Source organism: Budorcas taxicolor, chromosome 5 (assembly GCF_023091745.1).
Source record: "Budorcas taxicolor isolate Tak-1 chromosome 5, Takin1.1, whole genome shotgun sequence".
NCBI lineage: Eukaryota > Metazoa > Chordata > Mammalia > Artiodactyla > Bovidae > Budorcas > Budorcas taxicolor.
Window position 1 is genome coordinate 104842835 of NC_068914.1, and position 21355 is coordinate 104864189.

Consider the following 21355-nt stretch of genomic DNA (forward strand, 5'->3'; position numbering starts at 1 on the left):
ACATAAAATTCTGGAAATGGATTTCATTTGGAGATTTTTGCCTGTTAAAATGTTATCCATGAAATGTCAATCAGTCAGTTCAGTCGCTCAGCCATGTCCAACTCTTTGTGACCCCATGAATCACAGCACTCCAGGCCTCCCTATCCATCACCAACTCCCGGAGTTCACTCAGATTCATGTCCATCAAGTCAGTGATGCCATCCAGCCATCTCATCTTCTGTTGTCCCCTTCTCCTCCTGCCCCCAATCCCTCCCAGCATCAGAGTCTTCTCCAATGAGTCAACTCTTCGCATGAGGTAGCCAAAGTATTGGAGTTTCAGCCTCAGCATCAGTCCTTCCAATGAACACCCAGGACTGGTCTGCTTTAGGATGGACTGCTTGGATCTCCTTGCAGTCCAAGGGACTCTCAAGAGTCTTCTCCAACACCACAGTTCGAACGCATCAATTCTTTGGTGCTCAGCTTTCTTCACAGTCCAACTTTCACATCCATACATGACCACTGGAAAAACCATAGTCTTGACTAGACGGACCTTTGTTGGCAAAGTAATATCTCTGCTTTTGAATATGTTATCTAGGTTTGTCATAACTTTCCTTCCAAGGAGTAAGTGTCTTTTAATTTCATGGCTGCAGTCACCATCTGCAGTGATTTTGGAGCCCCGCAAAACAAGTCTGACACTATTTCCACTGTTTCGCCATCTATTTGCCATGAAGTGATGGGACCAGTTGCCATGATCTTCGTTTTCTGAATGTTGAGCTTCAAGCCAACTTTTTCACTCTCTTTCACTTTCATCAAGAGGCTTTTTAGCTCCTCTTCACTTTCTGCATAAGGGTGGTGTCATCTGCATATCTGAGGTTGTTGATAGTTTCTCCCGGCAATCTTGATTCCAGCTTGTGCTTCTTCCAGCCCAGCATTTCTCATGATGTACTCCATGAAATGTAGGTGCATATAAATGTGCTCAGTCATTAGGATTGATCAGGTGTTTGCAGGAAATGACATATTGCTTAAGCTGATAGACAAGTATGGTCTTCATTACTGATGTGGCTGGCAAACAGGTCATCTTTTGATAAGAAAAGTCATTCATTCATTTATCACATATCTATTGAGCATGTCCTATAACCCAGAAGATATTCTGGATAAAGCAGAGTCCAGGACAATCTCAGTGCTTGTTCCCATGTACTTACTCTTCAGCAGTGGGAGACAGGTAATAAACCTGTAAAGGAAGAAAGATGGGAGGGAGTGAGGGAGGAAGAGAAGGGAAGGAAGGGTTGGGGGTGTTTTAGGTGGTGAAGTTTAGGATTAAGAAATAACTTGAGTTTGTGGGATTGTGAACGACTACAGTGGAAAGAGGTGAAAAGTAAGATTTGATCATTTGGGAGGGAGCCCTGCAGGGTGGCAAATGCATACACTCCATCAAGCAGCTCTTCCAAATAAGGGGCAGAAACGTCTCCAGGGATCCTGTGATCCTGTTGAGGTCAGAGGTTCAGTCTTTTTCAGGAGCTCCTAGAAATGCCAATGCTGCTGGTCTGTGGGCCACACCTGAGTACCCAGGATTCAGGCAGGGAGATTTTCTTTCTTTATTAAAAAAAAAATTAATTTATTTATTTTAATTGGAGGCTAATTACAGTATTGTAGTGAGTTTTGTCATAGATTGACATGAATCAGTCTCAGGGGCAAATGTGTTCCCCATCCAGAACCCCACTCCCACCTCCCTCCCCATCCCACCCCTCAGGGTCATCCCAGTGCACCAGCCCTGAGCACCCCAGACAGGGAGATTTTCTAGGCACGAAGTTGGGTGGGGAACTTTGTTTTAATTTTTTTTTGAAAACTTGGTTTTTATTTTTCAAAAAATACTATCTAATTGTTTATTCTTTAGATTTCAGTAGGCTTTATATATTTCATTCTCATTAAATAATCCTCTGACCCACCAAAAAATCTCTCTAGAAAATTTCGATGTCAAATTTCTAATCTTTGAGACAACATAAACATGATTTAAATCCTGTAGACAAATAGGCTTTTAGTCAGTTGGAACAACTTAAATGGTTGCTGCCTTAGGTGGCTAACAGCTATTTTTTTTTTTTCATTAAAGTGATTACATAGAAAACTTACTTTTGTGATATGATATACATCTTTACATCCAATAAGAGAAAACAGAAATCTTTGTTTCCATGGCAATTTGCAATGCAAATTAATAAGATGCTAGGATAAAAAATATATCACCTTTTGGGCCTTCTCTAGGGAGCTGTTTATAATTAAGAGCTTAAACAAATAAGATTTGAGTGAAAGAATAGTATAACTCCAGTGACTGAACAGCAACAACAAACACAATATGAGCATTATTTTCTGTATATCTTGACATAGCATAAATATTTTAGCAAGACATACAATTATTAGACACACAGAAAACAGTCAAAAACAACAAAAATTCATCTAGGCATATTCAGACCATTGAAATAGAACATTTAAAATATGTCCTAGTAAAGACAATTGCTATATAAATGCTGAAAAGAAAGCATTATTGTTTCACTTATATGGAGAATCTGGAATATAGTGACTGTCACCCTGGTTTGGGTTGGAGTCCTAGCTTCATGACACACTATTAATACCAATGGGACCGAAGCTTTTCTAACCCAAGTTTCCTCATCTGTGAATTGAAGGTGAGGATACTTACCCCTTAGAGTAGCTAGGAAAATTAAGTAAAATAAAAGACTTGGCACATAATAAATACCCAAAAGAAAACCCAAAAAGAGGTGAGGGGACGATCCTTTATGTAACTTTGACTAGACTCCAACATTGTATCTTTCTGAAGTATTTTGTACATAATAGGTATCCAATAGTTATTTGTTAGTTGAACTATTTCTTGAACATTCATTCATGTATTCATTCAGTCAAACACTTATTGAGTGCTTAATGTATGCCAATCATGTTACTCTCTTCCCCTAAGAAGCACAGAGGAACAAAGGAAAGAAATACTTGTATTGTGATGTGCGAGGACTATAATCGGAGAAGGCAATGGCACCCCACTCCAGTACTCTTGCCTGGAAAATCCCATAGATGGAGGAGCCTGGTAGGCTGCAGTCCATGGGGTCGCGAAGAGTCGGACACGACTGAGCGACTTCACTTTCACTTTCCACTTTCATGCACTGGAGAAGGGAATGGCAACCCACTCCAGAGTTCTTGCCTGGAGAATCCCAGGGACGGGGGAGCCTGGTGGGCTGCCGTCTATGGGGTCGCACAGAGTTGGACACGACTGAAGCGCCTTAGCAGCAGCAGCAGAGGACTATAAGATAGGTCAAGTAGGGAAGTGGAGCAAAGTGGCTAATTCTGCTTTGGGGGAATGTAAGAGAAAGCTTTACAGATGAGATGAGTTTTGGATAAGTAGAAGTTTTCCGAGGAATTGAGAGAAAAAATAGTCCAAAGAGAGAGATTATCAAACACATGTTTAGAAAATAGATTTGTTGAAGCATAAATTATATCTGTGAAATTAACCTATTTTAAGAGTACAATTCATAGATGTTTAATAATTTTACATGTCGTGTAACTGTCATCACCATCCAGTTTTAGAACATTTCCCTCATCTTCAAAAGATCCCAAGTGCCCATTTGCTATCATTCCCATTTCTACCTCTAGTCCCAGGTAACCATTAGTCTGTTTTCTGTCTCTGTAGATTTGTCTTTTCTGTATAGTTCACTTAAATGGAATCATACAGTATGTAATCTTTCATGCCTGCTTCTTTCATCTGGCATTATGTTCTTGAGGTTCACCCATGTTGTAACATGTAACAATATTTGTTCCTTTTGCTTCTCAGTAGTATTCCTTTATATAGTTTTATTACCTTTTCTTGATTCATTCAGCTGGAGCTAGATATATGAATTGTTACCACTTTTGGCTATTATGAATGATGCTGCTTTGAATATTCGTATATAGATTTAAATATTTTAAACTTTATTTTTAATTGGAAGATAGTTGCCTTACAATATTGTGTTGGCTTCTGCCATACAACGTGAATCTGCCATAAGTATACATATGTCCCCTCCTTCTTGAACCTCCCCCCAACCCCTACCCACTCCCGCCCATCTAGGTTGTCACAGAGTGCCACATTGAGCTCCCTGTGTTATACAGTAACTTCCTTTGAGCTGTCTGTTTTACATATGGTAATGTGTATGTTTCAGTGCTACTCTCTCAATTCCATATACAGACTTTTTATGTGAACGTCTTTTCAGTTCCTTTGGGTGTATGCCTAAGAATGGAATTTCTGGGTCATACTTCAACCCTCTGTTTAGCCTGCTGATGATCTGTTATATTGTTTTCCTAAGTGCTGTACCACTGTGTATTCCTACCAGCAGTGTGTGAGGGTTTCAGTTTCTCCACATCCTCGCAAACAGTTGTTATTATTTATCTTTTTGATTGTAGCCATCCTAGTGGGTATTAAGTGGGTATTTCATTAGAATTTTTATTTGCATATCCCTAATGGCCATTTGTATATCTTCTTTAGGACAATATCTACTCAAATCTTTTGCCCATAAACTAAATTGAGTTATCTTTTTTTATCACTGAGTTATAAGACTTTTAAAACATATGTATTCTAGATATATGTCCCTTATCAGATATATAATTTATAGATTTTTTTTCCAGCTGATGGCTTGTCTTCTCATGCAATTAATGGTATCTTTAGAAACAAAAGTCTTTACTTTTAATGAGGTACAGTTTATCATTTTTTAAAATATTTTGTGGTTTTAGTACCACCTTACCTAACCCCAGATGTTGAAGATTTTCTCCTATGTTTTCTTCTAAAAGTTTTCTAGCTTTAATGCTTAAGTCCATCATGGTATATTTTGAATTAAATTTTGTATAAAGTGTGCGATAAGGCTCTAAATTCATATTTTTGCACATAGATATTCATTTGTCTGAGCATTACTTGTTGTAAAGACTATCTTTTCTTTATTGAATTGCCTTGGCTCCTTTGTCAAAAAATTTATTGCTCAAAAGTCTAAATATTTATTCTTAGACTTCCAATTCTATTCCATTGATCTATAATTCTATCTTTATGTGAGTATCCACTGTCTTGATTACTGTATGGCTTGTAGTAAGTTTTTTGAAATTGGAAAGTATTTGTCCTCCAATTCTGTTCTTTCTTTTCAAAATTATTTTCACTTTGAGTCTTTTGCATTTTATTCTTCATTTTAGAATCTGCTGGTCAGTTTCTGCCAAAACGCAGAATTTTGGTACAGATTATGTTGAATCTACAGGTAACTTGTGGACATTTGGCATGTTGACAATTTTGAATCCTCAATTTATGTATATGAACTCTCTTCATTTATTTAGATATTAATTTTTATTGATAATTTTTTTACTTTTCAGTATGCACATTTTATACATTTTTGTTAAGATTATTTCTATCATGAATGGGTATTTTCTTAATTTCATTTTGAGATTATTCATTGCTGATACAATTGATTTATGAATATTGAGTTTTGTATCCTGTGACCTTGCTAAGCACATTTATTAATTCTAGAGGGGTGTGTGTGTGTGTGTGTGTGTGTGTATCTTGGGTTTTTCTGCATATAGGATCATGTTCCTTGCAAACAATTTAACTTCATTTCCTATTCTAGATTCATTTTTAAATTTTTCTTACCTGTTTGTATAGGCTAGTATCCCATATGCAGTGTTGAACACCTCCCATGTAAAAAAATGCTCATCATATTTTTTTTTTCCTGTTTTCATTCTGAGCTCAAGTTTGACCTCAATAAAGCCTTCCTCTCAATTCAAAATGAGCTTTCTTTTTTGAATGTCTGTGTCACTAATTGTTTTTACAATATAGTTACTTAATGTTATTTTGTATTCAATGCCTATTAGCCTTGTGTCAAGAATTAAATAGATAAATTGCCCAAGGTTATAGTCAGTAAGCTGGCACTGGCTACCCCAGAGCCTAAGCAGTGTTATTACAGCTAGTAAGGATGGTCTTCATATTTGGGACAGGACTACTTTGCTTAGATTTTAGATTCCCCATGGACCGATCTCTCCAGGTATCGCCTGTCCCCACGTTTAGCACTTAATCTAGTCACATTTGTGCATTGTATTTCCTGCTCTGGCATCAGCTTTACTCATTGCTTTTCCTTTTATTTGGGAGTCTTATTGCCAGAAGTAAAAAAGGTATTTTTGTTATTGCTTATTTTATTGTTGAAGATCTAAAAAATCAGGTAAAATATGAACATCAACAAATTAGAATAAGCTATCTAATCGAATAGTTTTTCCAGATTAGTTGAATCTTTAAATTTGACTATTAATACTTTAAAAATGTAAAACAGACAGCTAGTATGTTGCTGGCAGGGTTTCTGTTTACTTCAGTATTATTGACTTTTTTATATTTAAAAACTGAACACATACGCCACATACACACACCCTCACATTGCACGTATCTCCATTCATTGTCACTTTTTGCTGTTCTGTAGAACTTCATGATTACAGTCATCCTTTTAACAGTTCTGTAGTTAGAAAGCTGATGGCAAATACCTATCAAAAATCTTTAAGTAGTATTCCTGTTTCTGACATATTTACACACAATATATATTCACTTTATAGATCCTCTATTAAAATGGTAAATAACACTTAAAATGCCATTTCTGTTTATTTTATTGATATTCAGGTAGTGTAAGCTCATCTAGAAAATCACACAAAAAAGTTAAATATAATTAAATTACCCATAAAACCTGGGATAACCACTGTTGATAATTTTCTCTGTTTGTGTATATAGAGAAATATATATGTACATATCTTTTATACTAATACATATATATGGAATTTAGAAAGATGATAATGATAACCCTGTATGCAAGACAGCAAAAGAGACACAGATGTGTAGAACAGTCTTATGGACTCTGTGGGAGAGGGTGAGGGCTGGATGATTTGGGAGAATGGCATTGAAACATGTATATTATCATATGTGAAATGAATCACCAGTCCAGGTTTGATGCATGATACAGGATGCTTGGGGCTAGTGCACTGGGTTGAGCCAGAGGGATGGTGTGGGGAGGGAGGTGGGAGGGGGGTTCAGGATTGGGAACACGTGTACACCTGTGGCAGATTCATGTTGATGTATGGCAAAACCAATACAATATTGTAAAGTAATTAGCCTCCAATTAAAATAAATAAATTTATATTAAAAAATAAAAAATGGGATCATACTTTGCATGCTATTTTGTAACCTATACTTTTCTTTTTCTAATATGATTAGGATATCTTTTCATGTTGATAGATGCATGTACGTTATTATTCTTAATGGCTACACAGTGTTACAGTAAAATCTCATCATCAGAAGATTAGAAAATCTATCATTAAGCTTTATGATATCTTTATCTGTCTTTATCATAAAATATTTGCCATATTTTGTAGGCTCTTCCCAGAAGGCATAGTTCTACTAAAGAACCAATAGTAAATAAACATGAAATGTACAGTTTATTTGCCTGGATTGCAATAAGAGCTGCTGCACAGGTTGGTGTGATTTTTATTTAATTCTCCTCTTTACTGTCACATCTGTTAAGGCAACACAATCTATTTATTCGAGAGAAAGAAAAATTTCACATTCTTTGAGATTTGTGCCAATGATATTTCTCTGGGGCAATTAGAAGTGCTCTTTATATGTGTACTGTTTTTAATCTCTATTTGCCAGAACTTGGTTTTGTTTGTTTCAACTTTTCTTTAATGAAAGTATTGGCAGATACACATGTGTACATATTTTGGGAAATATCTGTCACAGCTAGGTGAGGGAGCCTATTCAGAGTGACTTATTTATTGATTAAATTGTCATCCATGATTTGTTTGACTATGATACATAGTACATGCTGGGGATCACATATTGTTTTTCAGATTGTCTTTACTTTTCCTCCAATGTATACCAAATATTATGAATTCACTCTTTCACATTCTTCACCTAATGGATATCTATGAATCAAAAAGCTTGCACTTATGAATTCTAATTATGCATTAATTTTAGGTCAGTGAGGCTGTGCTGGCAATTAATCTACTTATTGGAAAGAAGAATGCTAGAACTGATAAAGTTAGCCAAGGAGCATTATCAAATATCCCAGAATTTGCTTCCATGGATCTTTTTTCTTCATACACAGATTATTTGCTTGGTATGTTTGGTTGTTGGGCATTTTATATACATATAATGTGTAATCAAGTTTCAAAGATTTAATTCTAGAGATTTATTGGGTTTTAACTTTATTTTTATTTTATTTTTTTATTTAAATTTTATTTTTTTACTTTACAATACTGTATTGGTTTTGCCATACATTGACATGAATCCACCACAGGTGTACATGAGTTCCCAACCCTGAACTCCCTTCCCACCACCCTCCCCATATCATCTGTCTGGGTCATCCCAGTGCACCAGCCCCAAGCACCCTGTATCCTGTATCGAACCTAGACTAGGAATTCGTTTCTTACATGATAGTATACATGTTTCAATGCCATTCTCCCAAATCATCCTGCCCTCTCCCTCTCCCAAAGAGTCCAAAAGTCTGTTCTTTACATCTGTGTCTCTTTTGAACAACAATGGTTTGGGAAACCTCTAAGACCCTGAAAGGGAAAATCTTAGGGTCTAGCTGCTAAAACATAGGGGCCCCCACTTGCTGTATGTACGTATATGTTATTCCATTCACTACTGCATTTCAGGTGCAGGGTTGTGTGGGAAAAAAGTGATATTTCCTGATGGCCTGTTTATTCCAGTTCACACATTTGGAATGAAACTGTGGGATTATTTATGTGAGAGACCTTCTTTGAGACTCTGAAATGTGTGCCTACTCTTACACTCTGATTTAGCTCCCTGTTTCTTTTCTTAGTTCTTTTATATTTGTGTGTGTGTGTGTGTGTGTGTGCTTGTGCATGTTTAAGCTTTTTCTCTCATTTTCCTCTTACTATCATCAGCTTCCCGAGGGCAGGGAAGTTAGCTATTTGATTTGTGAAGGGCGCTCCTTAGAGACGATGGCGACAATGGAAACAAGAGACAGGAAGAGACGGTGGAAACAGTGAGATGCTCTTTTTTCTTGGGCTCCAAGACCGCAGCAGATGGTGACTGCAGTCATGAAATCAAAAGATGCTGTCTCCTTGGAAGAAAAGCTATGACTGACCTAGATAGCATACTGAAAAGCGGAGCCATTGCCTTGCTGACAAAGGTCCATCTAATCAAAGCTATGGTTTTTCCAGTAGTCATGTATAGATTTGAGAGTTGGACCATGAAAAAAGCTGAGTGCAGAAGAATTGATGCTTTTGAACTGTGGTGTTGGAGAAGACTCTTGAGAGTCCCCTGGACTGCAAGGAGATCCAACCAGTCCATCCTAAAGGAGATCAGTTCTGATTATTCATTGGAAGGACTGATGCTGAAGCTGAAACTCCAATACTTTGGCCACCTGATGCAAAGAACTGACTCATTTGAAAAGACCCTGATGCTGGGAAAGATTGAAGGCAGGAGGAGAAGGGGACATCTCATCCAACCATTAGATGGTTGGATGGTACCACTGACTTGATCGACATGAGTTTGAGCAAGCTCTGGGAGTTGGTGATGGACAGGGAAGTCTGATGTGCTACAGTCCATCAGGTTGCAAAGAACTGGACATGAATAAGCATGAGCACACACTACAGAAAATCACATATTACTTATACATAGCAAGGATTGATATTAATATTTGTTAAATGAATGAATGAAAAGTTAGTAGAATTTTAACTTAACCTTACTATATTTTTTAAAATTTGTAACTCTGCTGTTGGTTACAGTAAACTATATTATAAATCTGTAAGTCATACCAGCAATAACATAAATATTGAACAGTCACTTTATGTTTTTGCCCATTCATTCATTCAAAAAATATTGAGTGCTTTTTTGTGCTAGGCACTTGGATAGGTCCTAAGGAGCAAGGTACTGGATTTTTACTTCCAGAAGGATATTTTAGTAACAACAGTACCTAATTTTGCTTGGCATTGGGTGAGCATGGAGCCAAAGGGGATGAAAAGTGTTAACTTTAACCTGATGGGATGAGGTAATCTTCCTAAAGCCTCTGAAATCACTCTGGTAGGCCAGAGCTTACTGCTGAAGGGTTGAGTCAGCCTTTGCTGAAGAGTTTGTGTCTGAATTCATCTCCTTCTTTGGCTCTCTCTTTCCTGAAGAATAGGTGGCCCAGACTATTTTCCAAACTAAAATGGTTTGCTCTGAGGTTAAACCATCAGATGGATCTTTTTAATGCTAAGGTATTGTCTTCTTATTTCTATTTCCTGGTGGGATTTTGCTTCATCAGACTTCTGGTCCATGACCTGGATCTCAGACAGGGTGCATGGTTTTCCTTAGAGACCCCAAAGGTAGGCTCTCGGGGGACAAAGCAGGGCAGTATGGCAGCAGAGGCTGGTCACTGCTTTTTTCTCCTGACACGGCTTGGCGACTTAGTTCTCCCTGCTTCAAATGCCAAGAAGGCAATCCTCTTAGAAACACACATTATTGTTTTGCCACAAAGGGAATGCAGTATTAATAATGAAGAGGTTTCAGCTTATACCATGATCCTGTCAAACCACTGAATTTCTCTCAGCCTCATTGTCCTTAATCTGTTGACTGAGTGAATTAGATTTATTTATGAAGACTGAAATCCGAATTTTAAGACTGTGATTCCATCTACCAACATGGCCATTTCTTTTTCACAGTGGCCCCTTATTGCCTCAGATAGATTTGGTCTACTTTATCCCGCTCTATTTTCTCACGCTTTAAGTTTCTAGGACAGAGATAACAAATAAGTTAGATCTGAAATTCTGTGTTAATCAGTTATTGCCAAAATTGCAGTGTATACCCAACAACCCTAAAACTCAGGGGCAAGAACGACATGACTTCTTTCTTTTACTTGTCTCCTGTGTTCTGCATCAGGCTGCAGGCCAAGTTCTAGTGCACTTCACGTACATTTGTTATGAGATCCAGGGTAAAGAGGCAGTGGCTACTTGGGGGCTGCTCTTCTCACAGTACAAACCAGAGCACAAGACCAAGCCCAAGCACAGAAGCACACTCAAGACCTCTCTTCACATTACATCTGATTAGTCACAGCAAGTCCTATGGCCAAGTACAATGTCAGGGAGGCATGGAATTAGACTCCGCCTGCAGAGGAAGGATGAGGGGTGTGAATGTATGTGGCATGATAATCCAAACTACTGGGCTTCCCAGGTGGCACTAGTGGTAAAGGATCTGCCTGCCAATGCAGGAGACATAAGAGACACGAGTTTGATCCCTGGATTGAGACGATCCCCTAGAGGAGGGCATGGCAACCCACTCCAGTATTCTTGCCTGGAGAGGGACAGAGGAGCCTGGCGGGCTACAGTCCATGGAGTCTCAAAGAGTTAGACACTACTGAATGACTGAGTGCACACACACATAACCCACACTATGGCTCAGTTCAGTTCAGTTGCTCAGTCGTGTCTGATTCTTTGTGACCCCATGGACTGCATCACACCAGGCCTCCCTGTCCATCACCATCTCCCGGAGTCACTCAAACTCATGTTCATTGAGTCAGTGATGCCATGCAACCATCTCATCCTCTGATATCCTCTTCTCCTCCCACCTTCAATCTTTTCCAGCATCAGGGTCTTTCAATGAGCCAGTTGTTCGCATCAAGTGGCCAAAGTATTGGAGTTTCTTCTTCAGCATCAGTCCTTCCAATGAATATTCAGGACTGATTTCCTTTAGGGTGAACTGGTTGGATCTCAGCTGGTAGCCACCTAAGAAGAATTCTGAACTGCTGCATGGAAGGTCTGGAAAAAATGCTGTGGTGATCAGTTAGGTGTCACACATGGGCCCACACAGTGGGGAATGGCATCTCCTAACGAAGTGACCTTAGTTGATCCAATTGGGCTAATAGTCTTAAATACTAGAATGTATGCTTTACTTTTCTGTTTCAGTGGTTTTGGTAGCATCTTCCAATTTTCAGTTTCCATTTTGTACCCATTAACACTCCTTTACTGTTGTACAAAGATACTAATTTGAAATGACCTGATTTTTAAAAATCTATTTTTCTTTTTTAATTATTTCTGTCTGTGGTGGGTCTTCGTTGCTGCACAAGGGCTTTCTCTGGTGCAGCAAGCAGGGGGTTACTCTTCGTTGTGGTCCATGGATTTCTTGTTGCAGTGGCTTCTCTTATTGCAGAGTGTAGGCTCCAGGTGCACGGGCTTCAGTAGTTGCAGAGTGTGGGCTCAGTAGTTGTGTTCGGGCTGAGTTGCTCGGCAGCATGTGGAATCTTCCCAGACCAGGGATCAAACGGATGCCTCTTGCATTGCAAGGTGGATTCTTAACCACTGAACCACCAGGGAAGCCCTGAAATGACCAAATTTTTAAAGCCCAGTTCATTTTGTATTTTGCCTTACGAATAATAATTTTGCTCTACAGTATTCTTCTAGCAGTCTGATCATAAATTACTGTTACAGTTTCCCTTACTTCAGTATTTGGCTTGGAAGGAAATATTGAATCCCCAACTGATTGCTTCAAATACCCAGATGGCAGTGATGGTCATATTATAATGAATTACTAAAGGGCAAAAACAACAAATAAAAAGTGTTTGATTTTCTTTGTGTTAGCATACATTAGCATCCAGGAGAAAACCTCTTCACTCATCTTACCTTCACTAGCATTGATCTGTACATAATGTGGTAAAGGATATTCATTGTTATTGTGTGTAGAGCACTATACAGCTATTTCTGTCCAGAGGGAAGGAGGGAGAAGTCAAGAACACACCAAGGAGTAGGTCTCGTCACCCATAAACTTCTAATTTTTAGCAATCGTAGCAGGCATCCACTTTGAAATTATATAAATGCATTTTTTTAAGAGGACCATATTTTAAGCTAAAGCTGGACATAGGCTGGGTGGGCATTTGAGTTTATTAGGAACATTTTTTATTTTTTCTGGAAGAAGTACATGTGAGGCAGATACAAATGGACTAGAGGCATGGATACCAGGTAGAAGGGAAGCTGATTTTCTCAGCACTCTGAGCAGTTGACAGTCAGAGAGGCATGGTGACAGAATAGACCAGTCATGTGTGGAGGATGGAATAGAGATCATCTTGCCAGAACCAGAGAGCAATTGTATGATGTCCATAGAACAGTAAGAGAATTGAGTGATGCAGCCGGCCCAATTTACTGAGGTTTCTTTTACATTGTCTTGTAGGAATACAGACCCTGAAATGATGCTACTGGCAACATAGGACCATATTTAGTTTGAATGCAAAAAACACCTACTCAATATCTACTTTGGGCCCCGTTATATTCAAATATATTCCATCTTTTTGTCTTGATTTTCTTGCAGCCATAATAAAAAATTCTGCTGAGATTAAAAATTATTAAATTCTGTAATATGTTTTGAATTAAAAGTTATATTCAGAGTCAGTGGTCCTGGATGCAGCCTCTCACAACTAAATACACTTGATATACAGAAAAATATAAATATGTGTCATGCCAAAAATGAATGTTGATGAACCTACTGTCAGAACATAAAGAGAAATCTATGGAGCAGAACCAAGAATCAACTAATCCTTAGTATTAATACATGCTTTGCCTCTTGAGATGGAGAAAAGCTTCCATCCTGGAAAAAATGCGATTTGTCTTTCCTGTTCTGCCTAGTCCCTGGCTCAGAGATATGGGTCAATGCCAACTAAAAACTGGGTTGTCATTCCTCTACTGCTATCCTGTTTTCTATTCCTCCGAGACACAAATTTCCCATACTGGTGGGGAGCTAGAAGGACACATTGTATCTTCAAATCCCAGATAACTATATCATGTACAGGTGACAATGGAGATAAATTATTCATGCTAGCAACACTGGTTATGTACATACATGCATGTGTGTGCTCACGTGCTGCACCAATTCAAATTGTCAACAATTCAGACAATGAAGGTACGATGAGAATTATCCTCAGTGAAGCAGAGGCCCCAAATCAGTGTAACCAGGCAGTCCTGGCTGGAGGTGGTAGAAACCATTGCAAAGGGATGCTTCTCAATGCAGGGTATAAGGGACACTCCCTCCAAAATATTCTTCTAAAGATAAACGTACAGATAGCGCAGATAATACATGGACAAATTTTGGCCTCATTTTTGGATTGTAAAGACAAAATAATTGTAAACAGAAAAAGCAAATTTTCTACAAATGAACAAAAACTAAACTGGTCTCATTTTTTCTCTGTGACATTAAAGACTACATAACGTTGGCCACATAAATGTAGAGGTTCTTTTTTGCTTTTAATTTAGCTCAGTTTTTTGCACAGGTAGTTTATTCTCAAGAATCAAGATTCAAAATTCATAGACAGGTATGGAGAGACTGTCTCCCTTCCATCTTCTCTGCAAGTGATTCAGTTCTCTTCCCCAGAGGCAAACAGTGCTGTCAGAATGCATATGTGTGTGCTAGGTTGCTTCAGTAGTGTCCAGCTCTTGGCAACTATATGGACTGTAGCCTACCAGGCTCCTCTGTCCAGGGGATTCTCCAGGCAAGAAGACTGGAGTGGGTTGTCAGGCCTTCCTGTAGGGGGTATTCCAGACCCAGGAATCAAACCATGGGGTGGATTCTTTACCAACTGATCTACCGGGGAACCACTAGTACCATATCAGTGCCCTATTCCTCCTATAACAAATAGCCACAAATTCAGTGACTTAAAGCAACACAATGTATTATCTTACAGTGCTGGCGTTCTGAAGCCCAACATAGGCCTTATTGGGCTAAAATTAAGGTGTCAGCAGGCTACTTTCCTCTGGAGGCATTAAGGGAGAATGTTTCCTTACTTATAGTCTCAGATTATGGTCAAGACCTAACTATGGCATAAATCCAAAAGTATCAAAGAAATGGTTAATAGTTTATACTACTTAGAAATGAAAAGTTTCTTCATGGCACACAATTACCAGAAAGAGGGTTAAATAACACGTGATAATTGAAAAGATGTATTTGCAAATAATATCACAGTTAAAGGGTTTATTTCTATAATAAAGAGCTTCTGTGTGTGTGTGTGTGTGTGCTTAGTCATTCAGTCATGTCTGACTCTGCGACCCGGTGGACTGTAGTCAACCAAGCTCCTCTGTCCATAGAATTCTCCAAGCAAGAATATTGGAGTGGGTTTGCCATCTCCTCCTCCAGGAGCTCTTCCTGGCCCCAGGATCAAACTCCTGTCTCCTACACTGCAGGTGGATTCTTTACCACTGAGCCACTAGGGAAGCCCAATAAAGAGCTTCTACAAGTATTTAAGGGAAAGACATGGACCCTTTTACTAGTTAATGGAAATCTATTTGGAATACGTAAAAAATAACAAATGGATACAATTTTAGTTTTTCCAAAGGGCTATCCTATTTCTGTATTTTTTTCTAATTTCTATTGATCTATTTAGGATTCAATGCCACACTATTTTAATTATAATATAATTATAAGCCTTATAATATATTTAGTATCTATTAGAGTAAATCCTCACTTATTACTCTTTCTTTTCAAAACTGTATTTCTTTTATGGCTTTTTTTGTTCTACTTTGGAAACAACTTGTCTAGTTAAGAAAGTTCTCTCATAATTTTATTGAAGTTGCATTACCTTTATATTTTATCCTAGAAATAACATGTTTTTATTCTGTTGAGTCACTTTAACCAAGAATATTGTATATCTTATATTTTTAGTTCATTTTCATGCCTTTTGAAAAAAAAATCAGTTTAAAAATGTTTTAACATTTTCTTAAGTAGATTTTATATGCTTCTTGTTAGACTTATTTCTCAGATATTTTATCTTAGTAGTAGTATTGCAAAATTCTTTCATTAGCTTTCTGTTGGTTGCTATTTTTGTGTATGGAGGCTATTGATAGCTCTGTACTACTTAATTATCTTTAGATATTTTTCCTCACTTTATCCTTCATGAGCAAAGTCTAGTCAGAACATGTCTTCTGTAAAGGGCCAAATAGTAATATTTTATGTTTTGTGCTCTCTGTTGCAACTATTCAGCTTTGCTGTGTTAATGTGGAGGAACCATAGACAAAATGTAAATGAGCATGGCTGTATTCCATTCTTAAGGACACTGACATTTGAATTTCATATAACTTTCACATATCACAAAACATTGTTTTAATTTTTTCAAACACTTAAAAATATAAAAAACATTCTTAGCTTATGGGTCATACATAAACATGCATTGACCTAATTTGGCCCATAAACTAGAGTTTCTCCTTATAGATCTAATTAATTCTAATTAGTGCCATCAAATTAATCCTTGTATTTGTTCAAGTTTCCTTTTTTTTGGTAACGCAAACAATGCTGCCATGAGTATCTTGTGCAGGACTCCTGGTACATGTATCTGAGTATCTGCATTTAAAATTTTATTAGCCTCTGCCCAGGAATTTGCTCTCACAAGTAGTATATAAGAATTATGGTATCTTCACATTTATTGCTTTCAGATTTTAGTTTCTGTTAATTGCTGAGGAATGTGAAATGGTATTTCATCTTAATTTATCTGATTTTTAATGATGCTAAAAATTTTGGCCATTTGGTTTTCCTTTTCTGCAAGTTGCCAGTTAAAATTCTTTGCCCATGTTTCTGTTGGACTATCTGACTTTTTCTTATTGGTTACATAGTAGAGAGAAGATAATTTATGTGTTTTTAAACATGTTTTCTCAGTCAATGGTTTGTTATTTATGATTGGTGTCTTTTATGATATAAATTTTTTTAATTGAATGCAATCCTAAATGTCAATATTTCCTTTATAAGTTGTGCTTTTTTTTTTCACATATGGTTATTTTTCAAGGAAAACATAATATTTATATTCTAATTTTTTTTTTTTTACACTTTCAGATAACTACCAAGTTGTCTTCCAGACTGGCTGTACGTTTTCTTACCTTAGTGAAGAGATACATGAGGATGTAGATTCTCAGAAAAAAAACCCAATTAAAGTGGATATTACATGGATTCTTCTGCTGCGCTACTATATTCACCTACAAAGAATTAATAATATGAGCAAATTGCTAGGTAGGCCTTTCAAAGAACATATTCCTTTACAGTCATTAAGTCATGTTTCTTACTTAGAACCGTAAAATACGTTTGACATCTTTCTGAGTGAACTCTCATCAAAAGATGGAAATTTCAGGGGTTCTTTGCCTGATATACAGGGACCTTTGAAAAGAACAGCATTTCAATGTATTTAAAAATATCCTTAGAAGGAGACATCCAGAGACTTCCCCCAAGACTACTGAAGTGCCATGTGGCTCAAAACAGTTGAGAATCAGAGTGACCCTAATGTGATAGCTTATAAAATTAACAAGGTGAAATCTTTGGTATTAAGGAGAGAAAGAATATCTAGTATTTAAAGAGAAAGACAGGATATTTAACTCTATGAAGTTTTGAGTTTTGTTTGTTGTTGTTTTTATTTTAAAATCATCGTTGCTCTCCAAAGAATAGCCAAAAAAAAAAAAAAAAAACCTGTTATAATCTAAGTCACATTCTCTCCTCTTGTGGTTTTGTGATGATGTGTTTATCTGTGCCCATGAAATTGGTGAGCCAGTGTTGCTTATGAGGGCAAACAGCTGGGAAAGACAGCTTGACTAAAGCAGCACCCAGTGATGGGGATATCAGCAGGGCAAAGAGGCCAAGTCACAGAGCAGCTCAGCCTGGTTATCAGAGTTAGTGACGGGAGAGGCAAGCACTGGGAAAGGTGGTGGGCAAGAGGTGCATCGTGATAGGGCCAGTTCAGTAGCAGAGGAAGCGGATATAATCCAGCACAGTGGGCCCCAGTGATGCCCTCCTGTTATCGATTCAGCTCCCCTGGATTCACCTGCTGGTATCTCCTGTGTCAGTCATGCACATTTTGCTTTTTTCTGCTCTGGGCTTTCTTAGAAGTGACTGAGGCCCAGCATATAGGCAGGATAGCCTGGAAGTACCAGGGACTGCACACATTCAGGAGTAACCTGCAACTGCTGAGGGAGGGAGCTGGTTGATAGATATTCCAGCATGCCAGCCCCCTGATGGAACAGTTTTCCGTGTTTTTTCTTAGGAGATCCTCAGCAGGACTGAGTTCTCCTTGTCCATAGCTGGAGCTCTTTCCTAACTTGCTGTCATTGACTTTTTTTTTCTGTAACACATTTCCCATTCTCTCACTTGAGATCAGTTTTCAAATAAATTACCTGAACCTGAATTTTTGCTTTAAGATTTTTTTTGGCTGGGGATGGCGATCCCCAAATAAGATAGCTAGATTGAATGTTTTGTTTTGTTAAGCTTGAAACCAGAAGTAGGATCACAGGGTTCTGAGGTGTGCTTTCCTTCCTGTGACCAGAAGCAATTCTGTTAGTGTATAAGCTTGAAAAATGGAGGAACGTCATGGGCAGCCACTGGGTGAGGTGAGAATGTCCAGGAATGAGATTAGCAAGCAAAGGACAGCAATATTGAGACCATTCTGTTATCTAACATGATTCTATAGTAGTTTTTGTTTTTCCTTTAAGCATCTCTGAAGCCAGGATCTGGGATGTCTTTGCCAGATGACACTCTTCTCACTTCTCTTTTTAACTCTGGATTGATTTTGCGCCAAAAAGAAATGCATTTTTTCCTTAAAAGATTCTTACAGCTATATTCTTCATCTTGTATTGATGAATTTCCAAAAGAACTATTTCAAGTCATGGAAAGTCCACCTGTTCTAGAAAAAGTCTTATATGATTCAGCAAGCAAGGTAATGTTTAAAACATTATATAATTATACATTTTTTGGAAGACTTAATCATCCTTTTAGTTCTAAAAGAATCATATTAACCTCCATACTGACACAAAGGTTTTTAGTTTCCTCAGAGGTTTTACCAGACATGCTGGTTTTCTGTTTTCCTATGTTCTGTTTTGCTGCTCTTATAAGCCTTCAAAATGTCCCAGACTTTTCTGTATTCCTACACATCACAACTTCTCTCAGAGTCATTTTGCCAAGAAGTTATACAAATTTCAGTATAATACCCTATAAGGAAACTAGACTGAGAATTTCTCAATCTATACCCACTTTCTGTACCTTTGTTTTACATGTGTAATAAAAATCATTCATTTTTATTTTTAGCAGTCTTGAGTGTGCTAAGGGTAAACGGCAAGTTTTTAAGTAAATTAAAAGTTTGAAGATTTTGTAGGGGAGAGGGAAGGTGTTATTCAGTTGGATGGACTTCCCCAAAATATGTAATATGGAAACCTCTTTTAAGTTATCTATTGAAGAGACATAAAAGAGGGTCTTGAACAAGCTACTAGGGTCTTGAATAATAGTAATTTTAAAATAAACTCCCAAAATGGGTGGATTGGAAGATACTGAAAAAGTCTAAAGAGTTTCAGTAAAAATGGAGATTTGTTTCAAATTTGATATGGTTAACAATCATATGTTGGATACTAACAATATGCCAGACACTCAGGTGGTGGAGAAAGCAGGAGTGGATAAGGCATAGTCTCTGGTGTGGTAGTAGAGAAAGATTGATAGAGTTAGCACAAAACAAAATGGCAGCACCTCACAGATGCTCTTTAAGAAAAACATGGTAAGGTTAATTGCAGAAAGAATATGAAAATCAAAATGTTAGTTCTACTGTCAACAGCATGTAAGGCTGACTGGCAAAGTGAAAGGAAGTTATCCGAGAGATGATGAAACAGCTGAGCTTATGGTCATGAGGAATGGGAATGAAGAGATGGATATAAAAGATGTTGCTTAAGTAAAATTGAAAACAAAACACCTTAGTGACTCTATGGCAATGGCAAGAGAAGAAGAGGGAATGAGAAAAGTTTTATCCCATCATTTGGAACCTCTGTCTATGATCCCTAGAGCATGGTAACACCATTAGCAGATACAGTGGGGGCATAAGAGTGAGAATGTTTGTGGACAAGGCTTGTATGTTCTGCTTTGAAATTATAGTAGAGAACCCAAGAGAACATAGTGTAAATTTTCAATATGTATTTGTGAAATGAATAAATCAAGTCATTTGCATAGAATTCTCTCAAAACTGGGGGGAAAAAACCCACTGATTTATCTTGACTTTGGATTTCACCATATAGCCCTTTAATTTTTACAATTATACCCATACCAGATGCATTCATGTTTCTGTTGTCAACTGTCCCAGAGAAGTGACCTGAAAATGTGGTTTGTTCCCGATGGGAACCTTTGCTCATCTTATCCTACTTAGTAACCTTATGTTTAGGGCTTTCCTGATAGCTCAGTTGGTAAGGAATCCGCTTGCAATGCAGGAGACCCCGGTTCAATTCCTAGGTGGGGAAGATTTCCTGGAGAAGGGATAGGCTACCCACCCCAATATTCTTGAGCTTCCCTTGTGGCTCAGCTGGTAAAGAATCTGCCTGCAGTGCTGGAGACCTGGGTTCAATCCCAGGGTTGGGAAGATCCCCTGGAGGAGGGAATGGCTACCCACCCCAGTATTCTGGCCTGGAGAATTCTACGAACTGTATAGCCCATGGGGTCACAAAGAGTCAGACATGACTGAGCCGCTTTCACTTTCACTTTCAACCTTGTCTTTGGGGTAGATAATAAAATTTTAAAAAGATCATTCTTTGGAACAAGAGAGGAAGGTGGTTTTAAAAAGTAGTGGAAAGATCCACTAAGGAATATGTATGGATTCAATCAAATGAGTCTCAACTGGGGTTATTGCCCCCAGGGCAGTGTATTGCAATCCACACAGGAGGATTTTTCAGATTACTTCCTAGACACTGGAAGTATTGAAATGCCCCAAACTCAATGCCCCTATTTCCTGTCTCAGATTCTAAGTCATTTGAGAAATAAAAGAGTAAGACATACTGAGAGTAAAAAATACCTTACTTTATGAGTTATGCCATTGATATTATAGGAAATGGTAAATAGTAAATGGTATTTACTGGTAAATGGTCTCTCTAGTAGTGATTAGCAAAGTTGAAAGTTCTGCCAGTCCAGGCTGATGGGTGTTGGTGGAGAGGAGGGTCATTACAGGTCTCTTTAAAACCTGTGGAGCCAGAAACTCCTTTAAAATCTGTCGCATGAAGGAGCAGAGGATGTTCACTCCCTGAAAACACTATGCTCGGAAGAAGAGTAGAATTATGCATATCCAAAATTCTTTTTCTCAAATTCACCGATTAAGTAACTCTCTCTAGGGAGAGGAACAGAGAGAAGGTGAAAAGGCCTGGGATGTATTGTTAATGTCTGGCCCTCCACCTGGCAGGAACCAGTGGAGTAGGATCAGATCATTTCCATCTAACACAACTGTCTGAGTCACCCCTCCTAGGACCTGAGACTGCCTTGAGGATTCCTTCCATGTGCCCCAGATACCTCAGGTGTTTTGGAATAGAAGAGAGAGAATGAGAAAGTTGAGAACTATCATTTCAGTGGATGTATTCTTGTGAA

General features: G+C 38.0%; 1 protein-coding gene across 1 annotated transcript in view; it reads left to right on the plus strand.

Moving 5' to 3' along the window:
* CFAP54 (cilia and flagella associated protein 54) overlaps positions 1–21355 on the plus strand; it is a 324333-nt gene that overhangs the window by 242787 nt on the left and 60191 nt on the right. The window contains exons 60-63 of the mRNA XM_052640302.1: positions 7390–7488; positions 7991–8132; positions 16823–16996; positions 18463–18686. Coding sequence (XP_052496262.1) covers positions 7390–7488; positions 7991–8132; positions 16823–16996; positions 18463–18686 — 639 coding nt within the window. The remainder of the gene's footprint in view (positions 1–7389; positions 7489–7990; positions 8133–16822; positions 16997–18462; positions 18687–21355) is intronic.